This window comes from Cuculus canorus, chromosome 1, assembly GCF_017976375.1.
Source record: "Cuculus canorus isolate bCucCan1 chromosome 1, bCucCan1.pri, whole genome shotgun sequence".
NCBI lineage: Eukaryota > Metazoa > Chordata > Aves > Cuculiformes > Cuculidae > Cuculus > Cuculus canorus.
The window spans coordinates 170,863,775-170,891,261 of NC_071401.1; the positions used below are offsets into that span (position 1 = coordinate 170,863,775).

Below are 27,487 nucleotides of genomic sequence, written 5' to 3' on the forward strand. Positions count from 1 at the left end.
CATACATTAAATGAAAGATTAGTATAAGCTGGCATATTGCATCCCTGATTTTTAAGCAGTCTCCTATACTTAGCTTCAAAGGTTAAACTTAAAAATCAGCTGCATGGTATGATCATTGGTTATCAAGTATGTCAAACACTAAATCCGTTCAGTCTTATCTCTCCATCTGTCTTCTCATAGTTTGACACAGTCAGACTTCATTAGTTATTAAGTTAATAGCATCTCTTATCCAATGCGGGCAGTTCTATGCATGCTTTTGCTGAACATGGAAACACTGGCCCTTACCAATTTCGCTCAAAAAACTGGGGGAGGGGGCGGTTAGGGTGTGATGGAAGGAGTTTGGTGCAGCCGGTGTTATGACTTGACTACAAATTAAGACAGAAGGAAAATCCCGAGGCAATTGTTCTCCTAACCTTGATGGAACCTTATTTAATTGTGTCTTCAGAGAAAAAAGGAGCAAGCAAGAGTGAATATATCCAGCTCCAAAGAAACTCCCAATTGTCTCCAAAAAATTCATAGAGATAGTGGAGTCATGCTACCTAAGCTTTAAAGGAGAATTTAGGTTGGATTTTGCTTACTCCTGACAAGGTCAAATAATATGAAAACAACCAAGAAAGAGTATCTTCACTACAGGAACGACTTTTGGTACACCAAATGTTCCAGAAAAGTGACTCCCCGGATTTTTACTTCAAATAAGCTTTGAGAGCCTTCTCATGTCATAATAATTGGTCTCGCAGTAGAAGGTCTAAGATGCAGAGTAGTCTGAAAGGGATATAATTCAAACAAAACAGAATAGAAATATGTGGGGAGGAAAACATAAAAAACCCCTCCATAACTGAAATTTATAGCTAATGATACACAGCAACTATTGGGAAGAGTCTGTTGCAAGATACAAGCTACAATAGAACCTAGTCTCCTTCATCCTTCAAGAGTGCCCTGACCCACCACACTTCTCTAGGGTGAGCTGTTTTTAGCGCTCTGCCAGAACTTTTTCATTTTGTAGAAAAAAATTTCAGAGAGGAGAAGACTGAGAGTCCTTAGCCCAGTAATATTACCGGGCTAAGTAAAATTACTTAGGGAGACTGAGATTCAGGTTCTTGCCCCAGATATGATTTAATTACTTATATAAAGCAGAATAGTTTCAAAAAGAAAGAAACCATCCCAGAATAACCAAGAGGAGGGAATTCGTCACATACAGTGATCACACGGGGACTTGAACACTGGTGTTCAACAAGTTTCGCAGTCACAAATTATTGGTTGAGTCATTAAGTCTTACGTTCTCACATTTCCTGAAAAACTCTGATGTCTCTCAAGCTCATGAAAATATGAAGTGTGGAAAACAAAAACTCCAAAAGTTTTCAAAGGACAAGAACTTCTCTTAACTGGGAAGGCTTTCATGACAATGGATAGTACCCAATATTGATTGTGAATATCAAGTTTCAAATCTGAAACAGAGAGCCAAGCTATTTATTTGTTATTTGTGGTGACTAACACAATTACCACCACCAGGTGTCTGTCTGATTCTCTTGCTGACAGTGCTACCATTGTAGCAGGATCTGTATTATAGCTTGGATAGCAGATCCTGAACCATTATGATTTATCATTAAATACTTCATGATGGATTGCAGTTTACTTTATTATAACAACCTATAAATGTGATGTCAGTAAACACTACTTACCCTGCTGTGAGAGTAAGGAGTTATAGCACCCACTGGTTATTATGACGTTTTCAGCAGCTGCAGTTATATCTGCTACTGTGCATAAGTCCACATCTTGAAGTCCTCTCTGAATTCAGCAGAATTTTGGGCCAATGCTGTGTCAGAAAATGCTATTTCCCTTTTGTATGTTATGGGATTTTGCAGTTTATATTGCTAGGATTCACTTGAAATCTCTGATAGATTCAGTGTTTATACAGCAATATTTTTATTCTGATGGGTAACCAATAGTTTATAGTCGGTATTAAACATATTAAAATGAGGGGTTTTTCTATTTAAAACCACCAATCTTTGCAAGCTAAGGCTTGAGCTTTTGTCAGTCAAGAAATGTGCAATGGCACAAGAAACAGCCTATAAACTATAAACAAGAGAAATGTGATTGCCTCTGTTTTTTAAAAGGCTGAGTTTAATATACCATATAAGGACTTAGACTTAATTCGTTGGAAGTAAAATACACTAATGTCATGATTCTGAATCTTGTTACAGAACTGGAATTGTGCAAAATGCACAATATTGGTTTTAGCAGTATGTTAACTTTATTTATATATTCAGAAACATGATATTATATATCCACCCAAAATTAATCTATTCAAAAGAAAATATGCAGGTTTCTAGAATACAATTGAAGAGACATCCTAAAGTTTTAATTTTTCCAAGGAAGAATGCAAAAATTGCCAAATGAGTAAACTAAATGTAATTATTATGGGTTCATATGTTACTTTATGGATAGTCCAAATCACATTAAGGATAGCATCAATCAGTCTCTGTTCCAGTTGGGGTTTGCCCAGTGCTTTATCTCCCACAGAGGAAAAACCCAAAGTCTTATGTCAACATTTTCCTCAGTGAAAATCTATACAGCGTTAACACTGTCCGTTCACAAACAAGATAGCTGGTCTGCATTAGGTGGGGCAGCTCTTACTTTGGTTACAGTGGGGTTTACCCATACAGAAATTTATAGACCTCGCTAAAATCTTTGTGCTTTGTTCTATTTTAATAACAACATGCGGTTGGCAGCATAATACAATGGAGGTAACGTAGCAAAGGGCAACATGTAATGACAGAGGTAACACAAAAGTAATTACAAGATGTAATAACAAATTGAACAGCAAGTTTCCAGGTTTTTACTGACATGTCAATGCCTTAAAGAGTGACCTGCACTGGCACGCCTGTACCGTACCCCTCCATGTGGGTTTTACAGGCTTTCCCCAAGCTTATTGACACAAGCACGTGGTAACTTAGATGGATAGCAAGGAAGGAAAAGCTACAAGGTTCAATACAAGGTAACAGGCATTTTTTTATTGCTTTCAGGTATATTATTCTAAATACTATTATCATGCTACTTTTACTTTAATGATTAATCTGTACTGTTCTTTTGTTCCACAATGTTGTTTCCTTAAGCATTCAACTCACTATGTATTTGTACACACACAAATATACTACAAAATTTTCTATTGTAGTTTTCCACCAGCTAAAAAGCACTAGAGCCACCACTAGCAATAACAATAATAAATTAGTCAAAATCAAGCAGGAATTTGGAATAACCAGTATAGAATCAATAACTTCTAAACTGCATTTCCCATTTTTTGTTACTACATGCTGGTATCAATGACAGTTTCGAAAATTGTTATAGTAATGTATCCCACGGGAAATAAGATTATTTTAGTAAGACAGCTTTGTCAACTTTCTATGAAAATCTCAGCACTATGCCACATATTTTTAAGTTACTCAGTTAAATATCATTCTACATTAAAATTAAATGTGAGGCACTTACTTGTGTCCATTTAAAGCTGCATGATGTAAAGCAGTATAACCTGAGCTGTCTGTGCAGTTTATATTTGGTCCTCGCCAGATGCTGCAAATAAAGCACAATTGTAAAGTTACTTTTTTTGCTTGGCAAGTACAGAAATGTCCGAAATGTGATGTATAAATAATCTAAAGGTCACTGCAACAAGTGTGTTTAAACTTTAAGAGATAAATTATCTTGAAAGGAACTTAAAGTGTCACGTTGACATCAATATAATTTATTTATAAAAATAATTTTACACATTCATCTTTATAGAAGTCATTAACTTCATGTAGGGCAGTCCAAAAGACTAATAACTCTTCTGACATTTCAATTAGAGCAGTTCTCCCAGTATCACTGTTGCAATTACACTGAGGCTATAATCTGACTTTGCGCTACTTTCTTCATGTTTCCATTGACTTTACTTCAGTTAGTCTAGACTCATGCAAACGTAAGATTAGTGAGATCCAATCATCTCTTTCAAAGAGACAGTAAATTTATTCTTTTTCTTGGCCTGATATTTTAGCTCCAATTTAAACTAATTATACCTTTAAATAAATTACATATGAATGTGTGCATATACATTTAAAATTTAATAAATTATATTTCTTTTTTGTTATTATCCTGTATTTTGCAGCATTTATTTTACAGTCAGCTTGTCCTGTACAATTGTTTTTTGGTCTATTATGGACATACACAAAAAAATAAAGGAGAATTTTTTGTTCAAAGTGGAAAAATGTGACTGCTACTCTACCAAAACAAACCCCAAAAAAATAACAAGTATCAAAGCCTAGAAATTGGATACTGAGGCATATTGGGTACCTGCACATCTTTTGCTAACTGATTACATTTGAAGCTGACTATATCCTTTGTGAAAGCATGGAATCATTAAGTTGGAAAACACCTTAGAGGTCATCAGCTCCAGCAGTACCTGTCTACTACTAAATCATGTCCCCAAGCACCTCATATATCTGCCTTTTAAACACCTCCAGGAACAGTGGCTCCACTACCTCCCCGGGAAGCCTCTGCCAGTGCTTGGTAACCCTTTCTGTGAAGAAATTTTTCCTAGTGTCCAATCTAAACCTCCCCTGATGCAGCTTGAGGCCATTCCTTCTTGTCCTATCACCTGTCACTTGGGAGAAGAGACCAACACCCTCCTCTCTGCAACCTCCTTTTAGGTGTTGTAGAGAGTTATAAGGTATCCCCTCAGCCTCCTCTTCTCCAGGCTAAACAACCCCAGTTCCCTCACCCACTCCTCGTAAGACTTGTTCTGCAGCTCCTTCACCAGCTTTGTTGCTCTTCTTTGTAGACGCTCCAGCACCTCAATGTCTTTCTTGTAGTGAAGGCCAAAACTGAACACAGTATTCGAGGTGTAGCCTCACCAATGCAGAGTACAGAGGGAGAATCCCTTCCCTGGTGTTGCTGGCTACTCTGTTTCTGATACAAGCCAAGATGCTGTTGGCCTCCTTGGCCACCTGGGCACATTGTTGTCTCATGTTCAGTCAGCTGCTGATCAACACCCCATGTCCTTCTCTGTCAGGCAGCTTTCTAGCCGTTCTTCCCCAAGCCTATAGAGCTGCACAGGGGTTTTGTGTCTGAAGTGCAGGACTCTGCACTTGGCCTTGTTAAACCTCATCCCATTGGCCTCAGCCCATCGATCCAGCAATTTTCTGCCTAGTTTTTATTCTGTAGCACAGTTTTAAATCATTAGTATTAAAACTTCTAAGACACAATGTTAAACAGTCATTGGCAAGCAATATTTTCCCTTCACCAAAGGATCGAAGAAAATTATCATGGAATCATTAAGGTTGGAAAAGACCTGTAAGATCATCAAGTCCAAACATCAGCCCAACACCACCATATCCACATGTCTGGGAGTTTTTAATCTGAAGCTAATAAGTTAAAAGAGGTTTCATGCTGATATTTTCCATGAACTACATCAATAAAATTACATGTTATAATTAATATATGCTTTTCAAGAATTCTTTACTACTGAATCCATATTTTATTACCAATGGAATACTGGTGGCCTCTTTTTCACTGTGTATGTTTGAATGATTAATTAGCTCATAAATTCAAACAGTTGTTTTCCCATAAGTAATACTGAATGCATACAGAATCATTTTGCGACACAAATTGTGTTCACAGTGAGTGTAATTCTACACAGTGGTGCGTACCTCACCTCTCCCTGAAATTTAATTTCTTGGAAGAACAGGACACAAATAGTTTCTTGAGTGCAAAGAATCAAAAAATTAAGTAATTTTTTTAATCTGCTCAAAAGTCTGCAGATGTTCTTTTCTACAGGAGATGACTTCTAGCTATGAAAGTCACCCTAATCTTTCCAATTAAAAGAAATTATTTTAACTTCATGAACAATATCTCTTTCATAATATACAGATGTTACCTACAGGTCAAAGACAGGATGTCCTTATCTTTTGGAAGGAAAGTAGTCCTTATCTATGAATATTCTATAACCTCTTAAATAGTTTTACATATTCAATTCTGAGTTATTTTCTTCTTTATTGGATTCTACTTTCTTCCTTTGAGTTGTACCAGCTTATAAGAGAGTGAACCAGAAAAATGAAAATGCTGTAGACAGCCCTATTTTAAATATTAAAATAAATACACAAATGACCAGAATGTTAATTTACTTGGGTTTGCTTGCTTTTTTACTTTGGTTTACAGTTTTCAGGATTTGCCTGGTTTTTGTTTTTTTCAAAATGCAAGGGATCCATGAGTTAATATATTATTCATGATGCATTAGGCGTTTTAAAAAAAAAGAAACAAAACAGGCAACCAAAACCTAGTCCTTTCCTCCCTAATTTTCTCCTTTAATCCAAGAACTCTTTAACGGATTCTACTTCTGACTCTGGACTTATGAAATATATTTCAAATGAAACTATACTGAGTTCATTTTTTTTTTTTGAAAACTGAAACTTTATTAATAAGTATATAAATGCACCTATGTGAAGCATCTGAGGACATTCAGGTTGGGAGACAACAGATGGCAAGTAAATCCTGGTGATTCAGAAAGACGACACGGGATGGACAGAATAATCACTGTCAGTTCTCAAAAAGTACCGAAAGACATGCTCAAAATCAGAACTTGGTTATGAAACTAAACATCACAGGAGACATAAGCAGGACTCAGCTGCAGGAATTTCTTTTCCCTTGGGCCAGCAAAGAAATCCACTCCTAGGAGATCTTGCATTGGTAGGGTATTGCGACATTATTTCCTACAAAATGAATTCAGGTTCAGTATATAAACTGAATATTTATGCTTTAATAGCTGACAATCAAATTCAAATTGGACAGTCTGCAAATAGATATTCTTATTCCTACAACTCTCAGCTGTGTTGAGAGTTCATCTAAAGCTCTTCTCTTGTGATCAGAATGCAGCAAGGCAAAAGTAAAGTGGTGTATTAGCTCTGTAAAAAAGCATCTAATTTCAGAGAAAAGTGTAGGGGAGAAAGAGAAAAAGCTTAGAGAACATTTCTTTGGCATCATAAACACATGCAATTTATGAGCAATTATCCAACATTGATTTATCTGTGTATTAAAACACTTCAGTAGTTACTGTGAAAGCAACACTTTGGAAAAAAACAAATTAACATCCAACCTCTAGAAAAGAAGATTTTGACAGAAGATTAGTAGCTTTTTAGATTACCATTAGTACTGAATGTTCTCAAAAACATGTTTCTCCTAATTCTTTGATGCAGTCAATAATCAAGCTTCTTATTTTTACATATATTAGTGAGTTAGGGTTTTTTTTCATACGTACATCAGTAATTTAGGAAAACGTTTCCATCACTTAAGGAATATTAAGAAACCTACTAGTAATTTAACCTACTTTTTGTGCAAAAAAATCAGTTTTCAGTCAATGATAGATTAAATCTGAATTAAAACATGACTATCAATTAGTTTCTTCCACTATAAATCACCACAGTGGGGCACAAAAAAAGTGAAGTCTGTTGACACATTATTGCTAAAAGCAGAAAGACCTTATTATTACAGTTTGCTCCCACTATGGACAAAGGATATTGACCTTTTCAACTCATGTCAAATATTAATTGGAAATACTCTTTACTTGGCAAGAAAATTAACATCTTTTCTTTTTTGTGAGCTGAAGATAATTACATATAAAGAGTAACATTCCAAAAGTGATGTGAAAATGACAATTTTAAGAAAAGGCTGGTTACTTGATTGATTTGCTGTTTTACTATGTTTTTTGCTATGTGCAAAAAAATAATTGTGAAGTGGCTGTTGTTACACACATACGAACATGAAAGCAACAAAATCTGAAGCTAATTCCACTAATCTGCATCATACAGGCACACTCCCTATCAACATTACAAAAACCATGCATACATGCACAGAATGTTCATTACAACCTTAAATATTTCCATCATATTTTCCCCTCTGTCCATACACTTTCATTCTATTAATTTTTTTTTATTATCTCATTGTTATTTAATATTTATGCTCTGGTAGTTTTGCCAAGGTGAAAATATTTTGATAAAACAATGATAGAAGTCTTCAAAAGCCGTAGAAAGCTGCCTGATGACGTCTGTGTCTGTTTGCCCATTAGTTTCACTTAAATCTTATCTGACAACTGACTGGTAATTCTCATTGGCATTTATTTCTTCTCTGAAATGAAGCAGCAAGGAAGCGGATAATGCTGTCTGGATGGAAACAGTCCCTCCAGAGGAGATGGACAGAGCATGGTTGTTAAAGAATATTAATCGGTTTTGTCTGAAATATAATCAATCCAAACTTCTGGAGTTAGTTCCTTAGCATCAAGCTGTAAAAATGAACTATAAATGAAGTCGCCCAAAACTCCAGCATGACTGAGCAGAACCTGCTTAGCACTCTTTGCTGAATTTGTGAAACTTTAGGCATCAAGCTGTGAACTTTCACCTAGATACAATGAAGTTATGCTGAACTGTTACTGATTTACTCAAAATAAGGTCCCAGACCTGCTTCCAGCCAGAAGGTTAGGGAACTACCACCAGCTGCAAACCTTAAAGATAAACAAAGAGGGAGCCTAGAAACGAGGGAAGAACACAACGAAGAATGAGAAGGTACCAGCCCCTAAAACACTATTTGACCACCCAGCGTGTAGACAGCAGATGAAGAGCACACATGGGCTGGAAACTTAGATTGTAAGGTTATAATTGCTTGAGCTGTAAACTGATGCTGTACCGTCAATAAATTACCCTGACGTATTTAGCGTCTGAGACCCTGCCCCAGGAAACCCAGGATGGAGGATGCAAAATTCCTTAACAGTGTTGTTCATGCCTCAATATTTTAGGTTCTAAACCCTGTTGAGGACTGCGAGTGTCTTAGCACATGCCTAGTCCTCACCCCTTTCACTCCTCTCCCCACCTTCCTTCCCAAGTTTTCAATATCTTTGAAAGTTCTTCTTATAGATCCCCTGGCTCTTCAGGATTATAGAAGTAGTGAATTTCATCTTGCCAGGTCAGTGTCAATATTGGAAAATCCCAAACTTCATCCCATTGATGTTGGCAGCAAACACTAACCAGCTCAGATATAAATCTGGTTTCCTCATTGTTCCTGTATTCAATAGAATAAATACATATTACCGGAATTTGTGGTGTTAATCTGATGGAAATACATTGCATAAATTTACTAGAGAATGCAGTCAGGCTTCTATACTCATTAGTGCTCTGCCTACATTCTTACACATTTTCAGTCCTGTAAACTGAGCTTATACAACATGTAAGGACAATTTTACACAGTATTTTTGAAAACGCAGGCTTATACACAAGAATATGTATCATCAGTTATTCAGACACAAAGTAATGTTACCTACTGTGAACAGCAGCAAAATAGCTCCCATTATTCATTTTATGCACAAATAAATCAAACTGACAACCATGTGCTCTAACATATATAAATTAATGTTATTTATCAAATATCTATGTGTCTCATTTTAGTAAATGTGGTATTTTTTTCTTTCTATAGATTCTTTTTTGATGGAATTCAGTGCTATGTAAGATATATTATCTGGCAAAAAGAATGTATGTCTTTTTCATGTATGTTTTTACCTATTGCTTACATTGTTTTGCTGAATTTGAGATATATCTTCAGATTACATCAAGGAAAGCAAATTTAAATATTTACCTTTAGTGACAGCAGGGGAGAAAAAAACTCTTCTAGAACCTCATATTTTAAATCATAATAAATAAATAGTAAATAATTACAAGGTACTCATATGTTGTACATGGAAAAACAACACGAAAAATGCATTTTAGGATTCTTTTTGAGGAAATGTAGCGATAGATCTTAAATTGACAAAAGTCAATGATGCCTTGAAAAAGGTTCTTTTCAATCTTCTTTACAGCACTAAAAGCAGCTGCTGCATGTAGCAAGTGAGAGTTAAAAATTAAAATAATCATTTCTTACTACTTTTATTTAAAAATAAAATTTAGAAGGACAGAAGGATTATCAATTCAATTAATATTAACTGTCTTTTTAAATCATATTGTCTATATATTCCCAATTGTCTATTTCAGTGTCTTTGTTGTATCAGTGTGAATCGTGACTTCATAACATTTCAGTTTTTAATGTGTGGCAAGTGCTTATCTCTCTTCAATTCCTGCTGCTAAGTTGTCTCAAAATAAATAGTACAACAGAAGTTATGGTTAACTAATTCATAGGATTAAGTACGCTATTCAGGTTCAGTCTCTGAAGCAGCTTATTTTACTTGTTTTCTTTAAACTTCATCTCTTTATAGTCTTGGCCGAAACTAGTGTAAGTCCGTAAAACTGGGAACTTCACCAAACTGTGATTTTACTTCTGTTCAATTGGTAACATTTCTATTTAATATGAAATGCAGAATACAGTAAATATTATGACTTTGATTATTTATTATACAACATTTACTTGTTGCTATAGTTAGAGCAGTTCCTATACAAGTCTCAATCCTACACAATGGTCTGATAATGAGATAGAGTTATATACAATAAACTACTTCATCCTACAATACCTCACGCAAAATTTTATCTATCTATCTCAGTGAGAAACTGAGTCCATATATCTGGAGGCTGTCACTTGAAGTCTCCTAATAACTGGATATCATGAATGAATTTCATAACAAGTATGTATTTCCTGTCATTAAAACAAAAAAAGCTGACGAACTTTAGATTGTTCTTCCTTCTTTATAGGTGTGTGATCAAGTTAATCTAACAAATCTTATTTTAGCAAAAGGCTAAGTTTTTTTTTAGCCTGGGAGCCACTGTGCCTGCATGTCTCTGGGGCTTAGACCACGCAAGAAACGGGCTGTCACATGACAACAGGGTGAAAGTTTAATTTTGCACACCAAAAGATGAGCAACAGATTTCTGCAGAAGCCACAAAAACTATATTGGGGTTTTCTTAGCCAGCGTTGAGCATCTGTATTAAAAATATTAGAGAAATAAGTGGTCTTGAATGGCAGACTTAGGCCATTGGGAGGTGTGGTCTATGGCTGTGCAGATTACAGAATCACACAGAATCACAGGGTTGGAAACGACCCATTGGATCATCGAGTCCAACCATTCCTAACACTCCCTAAACCATGTCCCTCAGCACTTCATCCACCCGTTCCTTAAACACCTCCAGGGAAGGCGACTCGACCACCTCCCTGGGTTAGACAGATTAGACAGTCTGTGCATGTGTAAGTAGAAACAAATTTCAGTATATTCATTTTGGAAAAGAATCTACCTAGAGAAACATGTTGAGGAATACTCAGTGTCTCCAGTTAAGTACTTTGTAAAGTAAAAATTACATAAAATAAACCTGAATAAAAGTCACATGAACTAGTTTAACTAAGCTAGGACTCAGAGTGCTTGAAATTGGAATCAATTTCATTTAAGGTATATAATTTTATTCTGATAGAGTTAAGTTATATCATTTAAATGTTACAAAAATCAGTTAATAAGAAAAATGCAAAGGAGAAACACTTGGACTTCTTGATGATATCAAAGGAATAGGCAATAAATTAGTCATGCTTTATTAAAGCATCTTTCATATATAAGGTCACTTTGCATTTGACCTTTATCTAACCAGCTTGGCTTCATCATTCTCTAAAGACTACTCATCTGGATACACTGGCTGGGTATACCACATAATACTGTGGCTATATTCGGAGAGCAATATGTTCTTGACTAGTACTGGTTAGCTTTGCCTTATCCTTACAGTCAAGACCAATTTGCTTGGAGTGGCAAAAAAGAGAGAAAGCTTTCATCAGTTATTACAGCCCTGTTCCTTTGCGTTCTACTTGTCTATAGGGACAAGCTGGGGTTTTGCATAGTTCATAGTGAACTTTGGTAAATTCAGCTCATCAACGATGAGTCAGACAGATCCTTGGATCCACTCCAGAGTTCTGTCCTTGAGAATGCAGTCATCCTGACAGGAAAAATGTTAACTTTCATTTGGCATCATCCTGTACTGTGAGAACAGTGCTGTGAGAACAGCTCCTAATTAAATTATGAAAATACTCAGTCCAAAACCAGATCAACAGACAGTATCTTTAATGAGTTAAAACCATTTATGTGAACCATGTTTTAAAAATTATGTCTATGATATCTACAGTTATGATCTTATATGATCTCCAAGGATGCCATATGGCTAATTCTGATGATCAATGCATCAGATTAACTATTCCTGTGGAGGGCAACTCCACATCATTTGTATCATGAGTTTGGGCTCCCTACACATATGAGGTAGACAGGTTATGCACATTTGTTACGAGTCATACTTTTACGTTTTGTATAGGATATACAGATTGATCAAGATCAAGCAGGAACAGAGCCCCACTGTGTTAGGTAACATCAGGCCACATAACAGAGAAAGAAAAAGAGACTTACTTGACCATATCTTTTTTCCAGTGTTGTTATAATACATAAAATAAATACTGGGTTCTTTCAAGTCTTCCCAAACAACTGCTATTTAGTGAAATTATATAAACAATAATTATTTTTCTGTAAGCACAGCAATGCAAGTGGATCTTCCGAAAGGCTTTTGAAAGCCTTTGTATGTCTCATGATTGTATGATACACTTAGAAGACTATACCTAAGAACACTGAAGTATACTATATACCATCAGTATTTTCTTTAGAAGAACAGTACATGGTCCCAGACAGACCACTCTGACGACTTCTTCTGTAAAAGCTAGACAACACTAAAATGAAACAAAACTAATATTTCTCATATCAGAAACACACTGAAGCTAAGTCCTATTTCTCTTTCTCTCAAGAATACAGATATGATGACATATTTTGTTAGGAGACATTCCTTTAGCCATTCTTTTACCTAATGCAACTGACCTTGAATCTTTAGTAAGAAAAGTTATTAAAAGTTTTTCCAGAATACATTTTTGGAGGTCCAAGACAGTATTCACATCTATCATAAATTCACGGTGTTTGCATTTTTAAAGACTTGTTCTTACAGACAAGTAAAGTCAATATTATAAAAAGATATTTTAAAACCTCTAAATGATTAATTATGCATCCTGGAATGCATATTGACATTCCTGAAGCTCTGGAACTGGAATCAGAACTGGGAAGAGTAACAATATATATCATAAATTTTTGAAATACAGATGCTCTTAGAACTACAACCTCATCCAGAATCACAGACTGTTCAGCCTAGAAACCAGCCTGGATGAGACTCATTGTTATAACTCTAGGACAAACAGAACAGAATTTGCTGTCTACAGAGTCTGCAATTCATCTGGCTTTAATATGTTGTCCTTCCTAATCTGTGTTTCCTCAAAAGTAGGGTAATTCTATCAGATACTAGGAGATTTGGAAATCAACCTATGGTAGTCTTAATCTAGACAGATGAGAATGTAACAGATATAAGAGCATCCTATCTTATGTTTACATCCACATGATATTACATCAACTATGGTTTCCCACTTTCTCAGTCCAAAGCTTACGTATCTCCATCTCACAACAGCAGCAATGACTTCCAGCCCTTTCGGACAACCTACCATAAACTTAACCTAAACCCAAAACAGTGAAAGAATGCAGCTCCAACAACTCACTTCCAAAATACGAATTCTGAGATATTAAGGCCCTTGAAGTCTATCAATGACCTTTGACATAAATACAACACATAGACAACATTTGTGTTTTCTGGTAAAATTCTTCCTCGATTACTCAGACTCCATAGCCCCAAGCAGACAATGAGGAAAGACAGAGAATATCAGAAGCCTGGAACAGTGGATTTTTGCAGCTGAAATGGACCTTGGTCAAAATTAATCTATATAGCAATAAAATCCCTTCTTATCCATAACATAAATCATTAAACAATTTGAGTGTGTTTTCTGGAGTAACGTAGTTTCCAAACAGAGGTGAACTTAATGTCTTTACCAGAATGCTAGCATAGGGTATCGGCATGTTATCTGGCTCCATCAAAGTGCTATCTCTCATTCTTTCCATCGGCATTATATTGCCTTTGTCAATAAGAACACTACCTAGGAATGACATCTCAAAAATAAAGTTAGATGTGACAAATACATGGTAAAAATTATAGTTAATGCCTAGAAAAAAAAAATAGCACCCTTCAAATTATATCAATATTTCTTCTTTTCTTTTAACTGGATTAACACATTAAACGAGAAAGCTGATTAGTGTGAAATTAGCTATTGCAATAAGTACAACTGAGCAAAACCAATCCACAGATCCCATTTTATCAGGAGCTAAAATATTGATTACAGAATGGTGGCTACATCAGACATACCAGATAACCTAAAATGGAATCTTTGCAAAATCCAATCTTTAACACATAGAGTTATTATAATGTGATGTGGTTAAATATTGTTGGCATAGTATAGAAAATCTGGATAAGAAAGATATTGGATGAAACTATGTTCTCTGACAATAATTACTAAACCAGGAAATGTTATTAACTAAGGGCAGTTTGAGCATAAATCCTCTATCCTATGCTCAAGCTAATCAGAATAGTAGGATGAAAAAAGGTTTCGAAATATAAAAACACAGTTAATGTCTTAATTTCTCCTTTCAGTAACACATCACATCTTAAATAATGTCAAAATAGAATTGTGCTATGGAGTACACATTTCATTTGCTGTGCTTTGCCAACAGAGGTCAGAATTACCTCAGAAGCATCCAAAGTCTTACTATGATCATGATTGGAATTACTTTATCACCACAAAATTACTTTCAGAAGGATGAATAACATATTTTAACCAGAGAAGCTGAAGCTTTACAACTCTACATATTACAAAGGTCTTCCAAAGCTTTTGGGTATGTGACAAGAATCTCAACGCTTTAAGATTTCATGAACACTGTTACTTTAATAATTACAAAGGCCATATTCTTCACATCATCAACAAAGTATGTAAGTGGTAAGAAGTACTAGTAATGACTTTGATCACTCAGAAAAATATAAATTCATCCAGCATGATGCCTTTTATTGAAAAAAATCATTTATGACACATAGTTTAGAAGGCAGAATGTAATTACAGTAAAAATATTAACTAAATCTGCAGTCTATTTATGTTTGAATTCCCTATTCAAATCCATTAGGAGTTATTGTTTCTATTTAAAAGCCTTATCAAATGTAGAAATTAAATCCAAGACTAGGAGGTTTAAAAGATGCAGAAGTTTCTAATATAAAGGAAGATCTGGCTGCTGTAGAACTTTGAACAGCTTAAAAAGACCAAAACCCCCATTTATTTCTACATGTATCTAAAGTGATCGCTATGTTTCTTAATTCGACAGAAGCAATGAAATGCTAACAAAGAAACTAAATGTCCTTTGTACCTCAAATAGTTCTACTGGGGCATGCTTTTTGGAAAACGAAGCAGCCATCTACTCCATAGCTACTGTAAGTGCTCTGTTCAATCGCAGCCCCGTGGATCACGAACTTTTCAGCATCTTAAAATAAAAATGCTAAATTTGAGGGAAAACATTTTGAGAATGTTAACAGAATAATCTTGTCGTCTTTCTGCTCCTTAAGATAGGATACTCCACAAAATCTGTTTTGGCAGATATCTTTATGTAAAATATATCATAAGACTCAGCCATTACAGGAATAATTTAATGTTTTTCTCAACTGGCTTTTTGGTAAGAGATATCTGGAGAATACAAATTTGAGTGCAAATATTCTTCCCAATACCACAGATTCTGAGAAACATTGGAGAAGAGATCCCAGTTCCATGATAAGACACTGTGCAAAATGATTCATCCCAACTCTCTCTCCCTATAATCTACTATTAGCACCACAGTATATGCAGGACTCACACAACAATTACTACGATTTGCCTAGCTATGTTTAATACAAATAGTGTTCCTAGCTCTCTGTATAATGCAGCAATAAAAGAACAATCCCTGACTATGAAAACCTGGAGAGGGACTATTCATAAAGGCTTGTGGTGATAGGATGAGGGGGAACGGGTATAAACTAGAGAGGGGCAGATTTAGACTAGATATTAGGAAGAATTTCTTCACCATGGGAGTGGGGAGGCACTGGAACATGTTGCTCAGGGAAGTTGTGTATGCCCCATCCTTGGAGATATTCAAGGCCAGGATGGATGGGGCCTTGGGCAGCCTGATCTAGTGGGATGTTGGAACTAGGTGATCTTTAAGGTCCCTTCCAATCCTAACTATTCTACAACTCTGTGATTCTATGACTAAATATCTTAGGTACTAAATTAAACATACATGTTAGGATAGAGTAGCTTACAACATAAAAGGGGGAAGTGATACACCAAAAAAGGTTATGAAATACACTTGTGAGATGGCAGACTCCATCTTTCTTTCCTTTATTATATGTATACATCATACTTATTTTGTTGTTTTACATTAGAGGTCATTAAACTTAAGTTATTTGCAGAGAGGAAGAGATCCTTGTCTGTGAAATCTCTAGAAAGGTGCAGAGTTTTATAGAATAATGGAGATGGAAGGCCTGTGGCATATACATGGGCTAGATTACCTGCAAACTACTTCATAGTAATGGTGAAAGAATCCAGTCAAGACCCCTTGAAGAACAGGCTCCCGTTGAATCTACCTTATACCCAGTTAACTTTGAATTTTCATTATCTTTAACCTTGAAAAAAACAAACTTCTTTTTCTACGTCTCATTTTAAAGTCACTTTCAAAAAGGGGCTTTGATTATTATTTCAACCTTGCAAGTATAATTATTCTGTCAAATAAACTACTATTTCACCAGAAGGTGCACAATCTGATTTTGAGGAAGTTTTCCTCCGAGTCCTGAAGCCTGATCAAAAATGATACTTGTTATATCTGGACTCATATCAGAAAAGAAAAATATATATCCTTCTAGTGGAATTAAATTTAAAAAGTGGCTGAGGCTTCAGCCAGGAAAGTACTAAATTGAAGTAAGATTGTTTAGGTCAGCTTTCCTGAGTAGCTGGATAACCAGCACCCAGCAAGAACTACAGAAAAAGAGACTTGTTCCTTAAATTGCCTGACTAGTTGCTGGTTCTTGGCTGATCTCCCTTGGCCTTGCTATCAGGCTAAGAATCTCATTGCATGTCATAGCTTTAGTGCAATTCCAGAGCCATATTTGTGCCAGTGGGGGTTTTGTAGTAAAAGGCAAATGTTTAAATACCACTTAGTTACTACAACATCCATCTCTTCCAGGTTTTCAAGAAGCCAGGTGAAAAGAGTGCAGAGTCATCTGAAGGAACTTAGCATCTTACAAGCCATGAGAGCTCATTGCTGATTTATACATAATACCTACATTGATAACGCTTTTAGGATTTGGAACAAGATTGTACAACAGCTGTACTCCTTTAATATTGATAACTGAGACCCAGAATTAATCAGGAGGACATTACTAGCATAAAGAATTGTCAGCCACGATCAAAATAGTCCCTTACAGACTTTGATAATGCCTGTTCAGAGTAGTCTGAATGTATAGACAATCTGTAAACATTTTCAGTAGAAGAGTAGTCAAACAAAGCTGAAAGGTTTATTTCTCTGTGGGCACAGAAACAGAATACCAGAGTGTAGTTTATGGTAGCAGAAATTTTAAAACTGTACCAAATCTACATCAAACAAAACCAGAAACATAACTTCTGACCTTTCTGCAAAACAGAAAACTTTAACAGTTCAGTAGCCAATGAAGACACTGAAACACAAATTTTAACCTAGTTGACCACATAGTTCTGCCACATAGGAGACAAAAATTTAGTAATAAAACCAGGACATGACATAATTTCAGAATTACTTTGGAGACTTTTTTAAATGGCAAGATGAATTTTACAACCTCAGTTTTGTAGCCATTATGTCTACAAAAATCTTCACCTGAAGGTAAACTGATATTGGATTGTCTTTTTTAAGTTTACAAACAGAAGCTGTTTTTCTGATAGACTTTCCTAAAACCTCCAGTCCCTCTGAACAACATAAAATAAATACAAATAACATTTCTTTCCAGACAATCATATTTAGGTAGTGAAGTTTTTTGTACTTGTCTTCAATGTAACAAAGGCACAATTGTTTTAGAACTCACTGCACCTTTTTATTTACAAAATGGCAGCGGGCATTCTGGGATCTAGAACGTTTATATATTCTTGAGTTTGAAGTATAATCTGGATCATTAAAACTGTCTGGCTCTGCTTAGCTCACAGAAGTTATGTCATGAATTATATGCATGTTAGGACTCTACGTACTGCCAGACTTTGAACATCATCTCAGTTCCCTCATCACCTCCAGTCTGAACCATCTAGGAAGCGAAGCTGCAACAGCAAGAGTAAATTAAACATGTTTGGAACTATTTTCTGGTATTGAGGTCATACTGCCATAGAATGCTGCATACCTACACTACTCAAACCTTCCAAACAGGATAGCTGCATCCAGACTGTCTATCAGGCCCTAGACCCAGATCTTCAGCTGTGCCTGGTAGCTCATTCTGTGGGAGAATGCTACACGGCACATTCCAGTCAGTACACAGAAATGTTCTGTGGAAGGGTAAAGTTAGATGTGCCCTCACGTTCCTGTCATAGGTTTCTCAGCTTAGAGGATACAGGAGCAATACTGTCTGAGATCGGAACCAGATAGATCTGATAAGCATCTGACCTTAGTTCATGTTTGTGCTTTATGCCTTCGATCCTCCCAGCAGAGGTCACAGAAGTGAAGAGTTGTAAGTATGATTCCATCTCCTTATTTTGCCCTTTGCCTGACTTCAAGATAGAGAGGAAGAGGAAGGAAAGTTGTATATGTGAATATCCCAAACAACATTCTGTTGTTGGCAAGTTAAATTTACTTCTCTTTCCTTCTTCACATGCACGCTCATATTGATAGAAATTCCTGGCAGTGCATCCATAATTGCACAGTTTACCTGCAAGGTAGTCTAGGAGTCTCATTCTGGTATCAAGCTAAGACAGGAATACACAATCAACCCTGAGTAACATTATTCCAGGAAAAGACGGCTAATGGTAACTGCGGCATGACTATCCTCAACTTCTTAGCAGGCAGAATACTTATCAAAAAAAGCAGTCTTTAGAACATGGTTCAGAAAAGACAAGGTAGGCATAGACCTGAAAAATTCTCTCATGAAAAACACCCAAATGTAAGTTCTATAGAGGAACAGGAGCTCATGGGAAAAACCACTCCCACCCAAATTGTATGGGAGGAGCCCAGAAACGACTGGATGGGAAAAAATAATTACTCCCACAACCAGAGAACAAGCTGAAATTAAGGACAGCCAAAGTCCTAACTAAACTGATGGATGTCTTACTTCTAATTTCCCAGTCATCACAAATCAAGGAGAAAGAAGACTTCTTAGGTGAGAGGGACCTAGTTAAACACTGGAAATTTGGCCTACTCATCAGAGATACTATTTCTTATAATTAATTATATCGTGTCTCCAGAAAGAACAAATCTGTGTGTTTTAAGAACAGGTCAAGGATGAAAGCGAGAGTTGGATATCCACACCACTGATGAAGGATGCCCTAAAACTAGGGACTTCCACAATGTCAGCTTCTTGTACTTTCCCTGAGAACTCCTAGAAAAAATGGAAATTAAAGGAAAGTCTACATTAGGGACTTTAAACAGAGAAGTAATCGATAATCGAGGTTTCAGGGTCTTGCTACAGTTGAAGCAGGGCAGGGGGTCCCTTTCTATTGATTTCTAAGACAAAAATATCAGCTTCTGGGAGGCACAAGTTGTAAGACTAAATTTCAGAATGTTGTCCTAATTCACCCACTCACAGTTCACAAGCCTAAAATAGGTCAACTGTCTGACAGTATATTCAGAGCTTCTAGGAATTCAAATCTTACACTGGATATACCAATATGAAAGATTAATGAGTTCCCAATACAGAAGGAAATTTCATATCTCCTTGTTTATATATCACATTGTGGCAGTGCCATATGCAATCTCCTTATTTTTGATTTGGTAAAGAAATATTTTCAACATTATATTTGTATGGAGATGAGTCTGCTGTCAATACCAGAGAGTCTTTGCTGCAAGGCTTAGTGCTGTCTCCAGAGAAGGAAAGAGACATGGATAGGAATTCAGAATAAAGGAGCATCTTTTCAGAACCACTAAATGGAATGTGCTTCCATTAGGAAAAATGTAAATCTTACGGGCCAAATTACTATCTAAATAGTTTGGGAGTACTGAAAAGTTTTAAAGTGCCACAAGCAACCAAAAAAAACAAGTTTATAATGTCTGTGGATTCTGACAGGAAAGATTATTAAATGACACCAGGTAGTCCAGCACAACCTGACAGAAATTTGAAGAGCTGTTGGAAGCTTTCTCATTTTTAGAAATTATGAGCAATGTAATTTTTAGGAACTCTTATGAGATTTCTACACAGCAACTCTAGTCAACTCTACCCAAGAAAGTAGAGGAGATGCAAATGAAAACTTCTTAATATTTGTTCAAGAGATCTACCTTTCCACACGTAATCATCACAGTAAGGATAAAAATGAACTCCAGTCCACCTGGGAATGGGAAACTTTCACTGAGGACACTTGAAGTCACAGAGATTCCAAACTGCAGGAATCTTTATTGGAATTGGTCATAATCAATTTTAAGTAAAACATATTCCCCACAGATACATCACATTATGGAATAAAAAGATCTTACAAACCAAGAGATATAAATGACTCCTGTTGATGTAAACATAAAGTATCATTGTATTTGATTATTGATATTATTATTTTTATATTATCATTTGAACTCTTCTTTAAGCTCAACGTGGATCTCAATTTTCTTTCATACTTGAAAGTAACTGTTTTACTATTGGTTTCCTATGCAACAAAATGGAACTGAAAACTTGGCCACTTTAACCCAAAGCTGAAAGAAAATGGGAAATGTTCTGTACTGTTGTGGGGCTGGAAGGATACATGTACGTGGATATTTTAAGAAATGTTAGTGATGTCTGGTACAAAGATACACAACAAAACTAGAGTGCCCTTATTCTAAACATAACTTTGATGAATTCAAAGTGAATTATATTATTATTTCTCCTTTTTTCTGGAAAAAAAAAAAAGATAATAGCCTCTTAGTATATTAGACATATATGAGTATTTTACAGTTCAAACTTTGTTGCCAGCCTGACCATGCACAGAACCACAAGCGAATTGCATTCTGCAGTGTGCTTGAAAAACTGCCAGCAGAATATGGAGGACAGATCTGTACAGAACAGTGTTGTCCTGGAAAGATGAGACAGAACCTTGACCTGATGTACTAAACAGCAACAGTACAGACATAAGAGTTCTCCTTGAAAAGGTATCTTCCTTGTGTTGATACTCTTCAGTTTGTGAGCTTTGTAATTAATGAGACAAGTCATCATTCATATAACCCAAGGGATCATTCATTTAATGTTGTAATTCCCTAAAAAACTCAAATGTTAACATTTCTGGCATCAATAACTAGAAACTGAAGTACTCATAACTCTTTTCTTGGACACAGATGGGTCCAGTTACAACACCCTGTCCTGGTATTAAGAATGACTATGGAAAATCCAAGATTCCTATTGCTTTTCTCCCGTGTCCTCTACATGCTGCAACAATTCACGGGTATCTGATAAGAGGATATCACTGTCCTGACCACCATGCACATTGGAAATATGTTCCTAATGATTCCTGATTTCTTCTTCCAAGACTGTAAAGAGGTCACAGAAGTGGTGTCACTACCTGGTTACAAAGAAAGGGATCTAGCAGACAGAAGTTTTACAGTTGCTCCATCTCTTCTTATGACTTGAAGTCCTAAAAAGTACATAGCAGGCAGAAAATAAAACACCTATAAAAAACTAAAAGCAATTAATACTGTGTATGAGAAATAAACTAAATACAATACAGGAAAAAGGAAGAAGGAAATCAGAATGTCAAATTATTTGAACTGAGATCCTACTAGTTCAATCTTGTGATTACAAGCATTAAAAGAACATAAGACTTCTTATTTGGCTGTACCACCTTTACACTGTACATGGCGGATATAAAAAAATTACAGACACTTACTGAATTCAGAAAGTTCTGAATTCATTTGCATGGGCATAGGTGTGCAGAAGTCAATCATAGAGCAAAATTTAGGTAGAATAATATTTTAAAGGGCTTAAGGGATGAGACAATGGAATAGAAGTCAAGCCCTCATAGACAGGATTGGATATTGGTTGTGTGAGAGGAATCATGGTAATAAGAGGACAACAATGACATAAAAGAAGGAAAAGGGGAGAAGATAAAAAAATAGCACTGCTCCTACTCAGTTACACAAAGCACTAGTCAACCACATGATTACATATAACAATAACCAAAGATAGATATAGTATAAAAGTCACATTCTTTTGTTACTCTTTGTTTTCACTTTCTAGTGATGTGGTTCACTGTGAGCCAAAAGAAGTACATAGTTTTAAATTCAGACCCCAACCCATGGATCTCAAATGAAATATAAAATAACAGTCCATAAGCATACAATCCACAGTTAGAAACTACATATCTCTTGGCACACTGTATAATGTAACCTTATTTTAAATTGAAATCATTTTAAATATAGTTATTGCTATAAGCAAAGTGAGACATCTGCAAGCAAAGTATAAAATAATCTTCTAAATGCAACATGCTGTGGAGGGTTTTGTAAATAAGAAGTGTATGCATTTAGTATGATTATTCACTTCTTTCCAAGGCCATTTCCTTCTTTGGATATCATTTTCATACTTAAACATTAAGCTACATTAGGCAGAATTTATATTTGTAACCTATCTGAGGAAAAATATTTCATATTCTCCAAAAGACAATGTATGGATTTTATCTTTATAAAGGTGCCCATTTAATGTCATTCTATACTGAACCCACCCTAAGTTTTGAAAGAATATATATTATACAAAATTCAACATAGTTACAATACAAATCATCAACAATATTTCAGCCATGTAAAGACCACAATAGAAAATAATTTTTACTACATTTTGTACTATCCTATCATGCATAAATTCTGCATAAAATATTTTGAAGCTCAATGAGCAAAAGTTGCTTTGTCAATAATTGAAGAAACATAAGCAGCAGTTCTCCATGTATGAGTGCTTCCACCAACATTTTGTTCTATTTTTATTGGTTCTACTGTTATTTCTTTTTTCTGGTAGTTAAGGTGAAAACAAAAAATGAGAGTAAGTTATAGCTGTGTAATACATATATATAAAAGTGGATTTTTTCCTGATAATCCTTTTCTATGTGAAGGTATAAAGTTTCTTTAAATAAAGTTATCCTTCCAGGATAAAAGAAATCAAAATAAAAAGATTTTACAAATGTAAGTCCAAACCATCAGCATAGTTACTTCCCAGCTGTTACTGAGAAGGGAAAAAAAAGTAAAGTGTTTTACTTCCAAAACCAAGGAACTGGAGTATTTTCCATAAGAATAGAGGCTAAGACTGTTGGGACTTTTTAGGCTGGAGAAGGCCTGGGGAGGATCTTATCAATAAACATCTGATGGGAAGGTGTAAAGAAGACAAAGCCAGACTCTTCTCAGTGATGCTCAGTGACAAGATAAGAGGTAATAAGCACAAACTTCAACACATGAAACTCCCTCTGAAAATAAGTAAACACTTTTTTACTGTAAAGGATGTTGGACACTCAAGCAGGACACATCAAGATATTGAGAATTCTCCATCCTTGGAAACACATAGAATCTGACTGGACAGTGTCAAAAATTCCTCTATTAATTACTGCAATAAGAATTATGATACTAGTCAAAATGTGGTAAATACTTGTACCAAAAGTAAGATCACAATACATGACAATATCCAAGTAAATTTGCACACTTGCTAACTTCTTTTCTGCTAAAAATCTATTTGTGGTCCAGATAGCAAGCCAATTTGACCAATTACATCTTTTCAGAGTGTCTGACAAGGTAGGTAATGGGCTGACTGGGAGAACAGAAGCTCAGCCCCGATAAAAGATAACTTGTTAGTTTTCAGAGTCTGAAGGAACTTCTACGTACCAGAACTGCTCTACTGTGAAATTATTTGTGGACAATGCCATATGTAAGAATGACATATTTTACAGCAGAAAACAAAGAGAACATGCCTCTAGAAGAGAGAGAATCATCTCTACCAATTCTTAATGAAGAAAGTAACTGTTGAGGGAAGTCCCTAAATTAAGGTATTTTAAATTAGTCAATAAGAAAACAGACTATAAAAAATATAGTTAAAGAGGAGAACAGCACTCTTGTCCAAGAGTCTCACTGCTCAAGAAGCTGAGTAATAGTAGCAAACAGTGGACATGATTGATCATGATCACTTCTATGCCTGAACACAAGCACCCAAAGAACTTGGCAGCTGTAGATATTGTTGCCAGAAAAGACAGAATGGTCATGGTCAGAAAGCACATTTTGGAAATAACATGCATAGACTGTTATTGTGAAGACTCAGAACACATGAAATGGACCTTTGGAATCACATGATTCAACCACTTTCTCTGAGATAGGAAAACTTCAAAGTTGGCACTAATCCATTTTCTTGGGAAACTGTGCAGTCACATTTTAAATATCTTCAGTCACAGAAATTTCACTGCCTCTTTTGCCAGTCTTTTCCAGTGCTTGATTATCCTCACTGTGATTTTTATCTCTAATACCTAATCATACTTTTTTTTTGTAGCAGTTTGCATCGTTTGTCTTTTCTCTTTGCTGTGCACACCTAAAAAGAGTCTGGCTCTTTCCAGCACCAAATCAAGTAGTTGAGGAAACCTTAACGAGATCCCGTTTAGTCCTCTTTTCTTCAGACTGAATAAATGGCTCTTTAAACTTCTTGTATGTCAGCGCTCCAGCTTCCTAATGATCTTGGTGTCTCTCTGCTAGATTTTGCCCAGTTTGTTCGTGTCTTCTATTGTGGAGTACAAAACTGTACACCACTCTGAACAGAGCTGAATACGTACTTCCTTTAACTTGCTGACCATATATATACTTCCTCTTTTGTGAGAATATACTGCTGACTCATGTTCTTACCACAGATGACAGTCAGGTTAACCAAACACAATTTAGTCCTGGTAAATCCATGCCGACTCCTTCATTCACCCTTTTGCCTTTCCTGCAATTGGACTTGGCATCCTGAAGAAAACACAGATACCCTGATGGGGGCAGGATATTAAAACAACTGAAGATGATTCAAGAAAAAAATAATAATTTCACGTTCTTTATTCTATATAGAGTTTAATAGAAGTGATCTTACTTTCAAATCTTGATCTTATCTCTTTATTGATAGACTGAAGCCTAGGTATTGTCCTTTTATTTACTGTTGCAAAACTCTTTTATTTTCCAGAGCTTTTCTAAAAAGAAGGGTATACGAAATAGTAAGCAAATATTATCTGGCTGAAGCTGAAAGGATTCTATGTTCTGTGCTTTCTATTCAGATTTCCATGACCTGAAATTCTTTTTCATTCATTTTAAAGTGTAGTTTTGCTTCTTCCTAAGGCCTAGAATTACGAAAAGGACAGCATGTATGAGGCAGGACAAAACCACAGATTTTAGATGTCTGTCTCCCTAAGATGAACCCTGAGGTACGTACCTATGTCACCCACTCGTACATTGCATTGCCAGAATTAGGCACCTCAGCTAGCATTTCAGCAGCGAATCATCTGAAATGAGAATATTCAGTATGCAGTGTTTAAAAATAGTAAGGAGGAAACACTGAAGATATGCCTGTTTCTGAAAACCCCTCTTTTTTCAAGGATGAGACATCTCAAGACTAAAGAAAAACTAAGACCCGTAGTTCAGAAGGCCTTTCATAAATATAAGCAGCCATCTCCTCTTTCCAAAGAATTGAAAAAATTGACTTCTTTCTTTCCAAGGTGCTCAGTGACGGTGGCAAATCCTTAAAAAAAGATGTTAGAGCATTCACTAGTGAATGGCTCTATGTTTTACCTTTGGGTATTTCTAGATAAAATATAGAAACAATCATAAAAATAATAGATTGTTTAACACTGGCTTTGCAACAGAACATTCCAACCATGAAAAAGAGTAAGGATTTTCTCTTGGTAACTATGACTAGACTACGAGAAAACCTGCATGCAATCTCTGAATGTAGGCTAATATATTACATAAGATGCTGTGAATGGGTTGTGTTTTTAATGACAGGTGGTTTCACTAAAATCAGTCAAATGAAAACAAACACACGGTTTGTGGTAAGCTATCTCTTTTAAAAAATAAATAGATCTATGGAGTCACAACAAAGGGAAATTAGAACATCTCAGTGAAGTGGTCAGAAGTTATTTCTGAAATGCACCACACTTTCAGGATTGTTTTGTTTCTTGGACTTACAACTGATAGATTAATACATATCAGAAAGGATACAATCCATATTATCCTACACTGCACATGATCTGAAATCCTTTCAGACCCAAATAACAACTAATTCTAGATCCTAATACTGCTGGCCCTCCTTGCAGGAAGCAGGAAAGGATGCACATTACTCATCTCAAAAAGGACGAGAGGAGAATAGTCAAAGGATTCAGAATACTTCAGGATTAGGGTGGTTGCTTAACAATTAAATTAAAAAAGCGAATGGAGGTGTGCCTCATTTATTTGTGTAGATTTTATCTGGTAAAAGAGCAGTAGACACTTAGAAGGAAAGAAGATTGAGAGAAGAGTAAGATTATGCTGGGAGAGCATGAAAGAAAAAGCTGGGAAAAGGTATGGGAGCTATAACAATTTAGGATTCTAAGGACTGAGACACTTGTTTTATGGGATTAAATGGTTAAAGCAAAATATGTTCTCATTGCTGTCAGCCTGGTCTGTCAGAGTTCAAATTTACCAATTATCCTGAAGCCAGCTGTCCCTACTATTCTGTTCTAAATTTAATAGTCTTGAGAAAATATTGTCTTTCTAAATTAAAATTACTTGCAAAAAGACAGGGTAAATCACTGCCAAGCAAGATATCCACTTAGCCACACATATATGCACTTCTTCATTCTCACTGAATGCAACCTCCCTGTTTTTACTATCCAACACTTTACACTTGCTCCTGAAGAGCATCTGCACTTTCAAAGAAGACGTTTCCCCCTTCGGTCCCCTCCTCTTACTTCATTTCTCCCCATGATAAATACATTTTTATAGAGGCTTCCATTTTGCAGATGCTTATGAATATACTTAGTTCTATGACATTGGATGCCTACAGAAATATGAAATTTGTTCAGATTTAGTTAAAGTCTTGTTTTCCTAGTTTATCTTGAACTCAGCAATTGCAAACCAGCTAATTTTTTTATTCTGTACTCGTATAGTAATAGATATTGGTCTTTAAAACTGATTGGAATTAAATTTCAGTTGAAAACACTGCCATTAAAAATGTGATTTTATGGCAAACAATCAAGATAAATAGAGAACAATTTGATAATAAAACTTGGTATTTTATTGTATTATATTAATAACGTAAACTAGAAGATAAACATTAACAATAATTATTATCCTTATAGGAACTACTCCAATCTTATTAAGATGTATTCCTAAACAAAACTATTTGAATACTTGATCTATTTATAAAAAAAAAAATTAATAACAATT

The 27,487-nt window shown here is 35.6% G+C and overlaps 1 protein-coding gene across 8 annotated transcripts in view; it reads right to left on the reverse strand.

The window, feature by feature from the left end:
- ANKS1B (ankyrin repeat and sterile alpha motif domain containing 1B) overlaps positions 1 to 27,487 on the reverse strand; it is a 427,137-nt gene that overhangs the window by 373,945 nt on the left and 25,705 nt on the right. For all 8 annotated transcript variants that reach the window (XM_054066137.1, XM_054066169.1, XM_054066129.1 and 5 more), the window contains exon 2: positions 3,487 to 3,567. In XM_054066137.1, the coding sequence (XP_053922112.1) occupies positions 3,487 to 3,567 (81 nt within the window). The remainder of the gene's footprint in view (positions 1 to 3,486; positions 3,568 to 27,487) is intronic.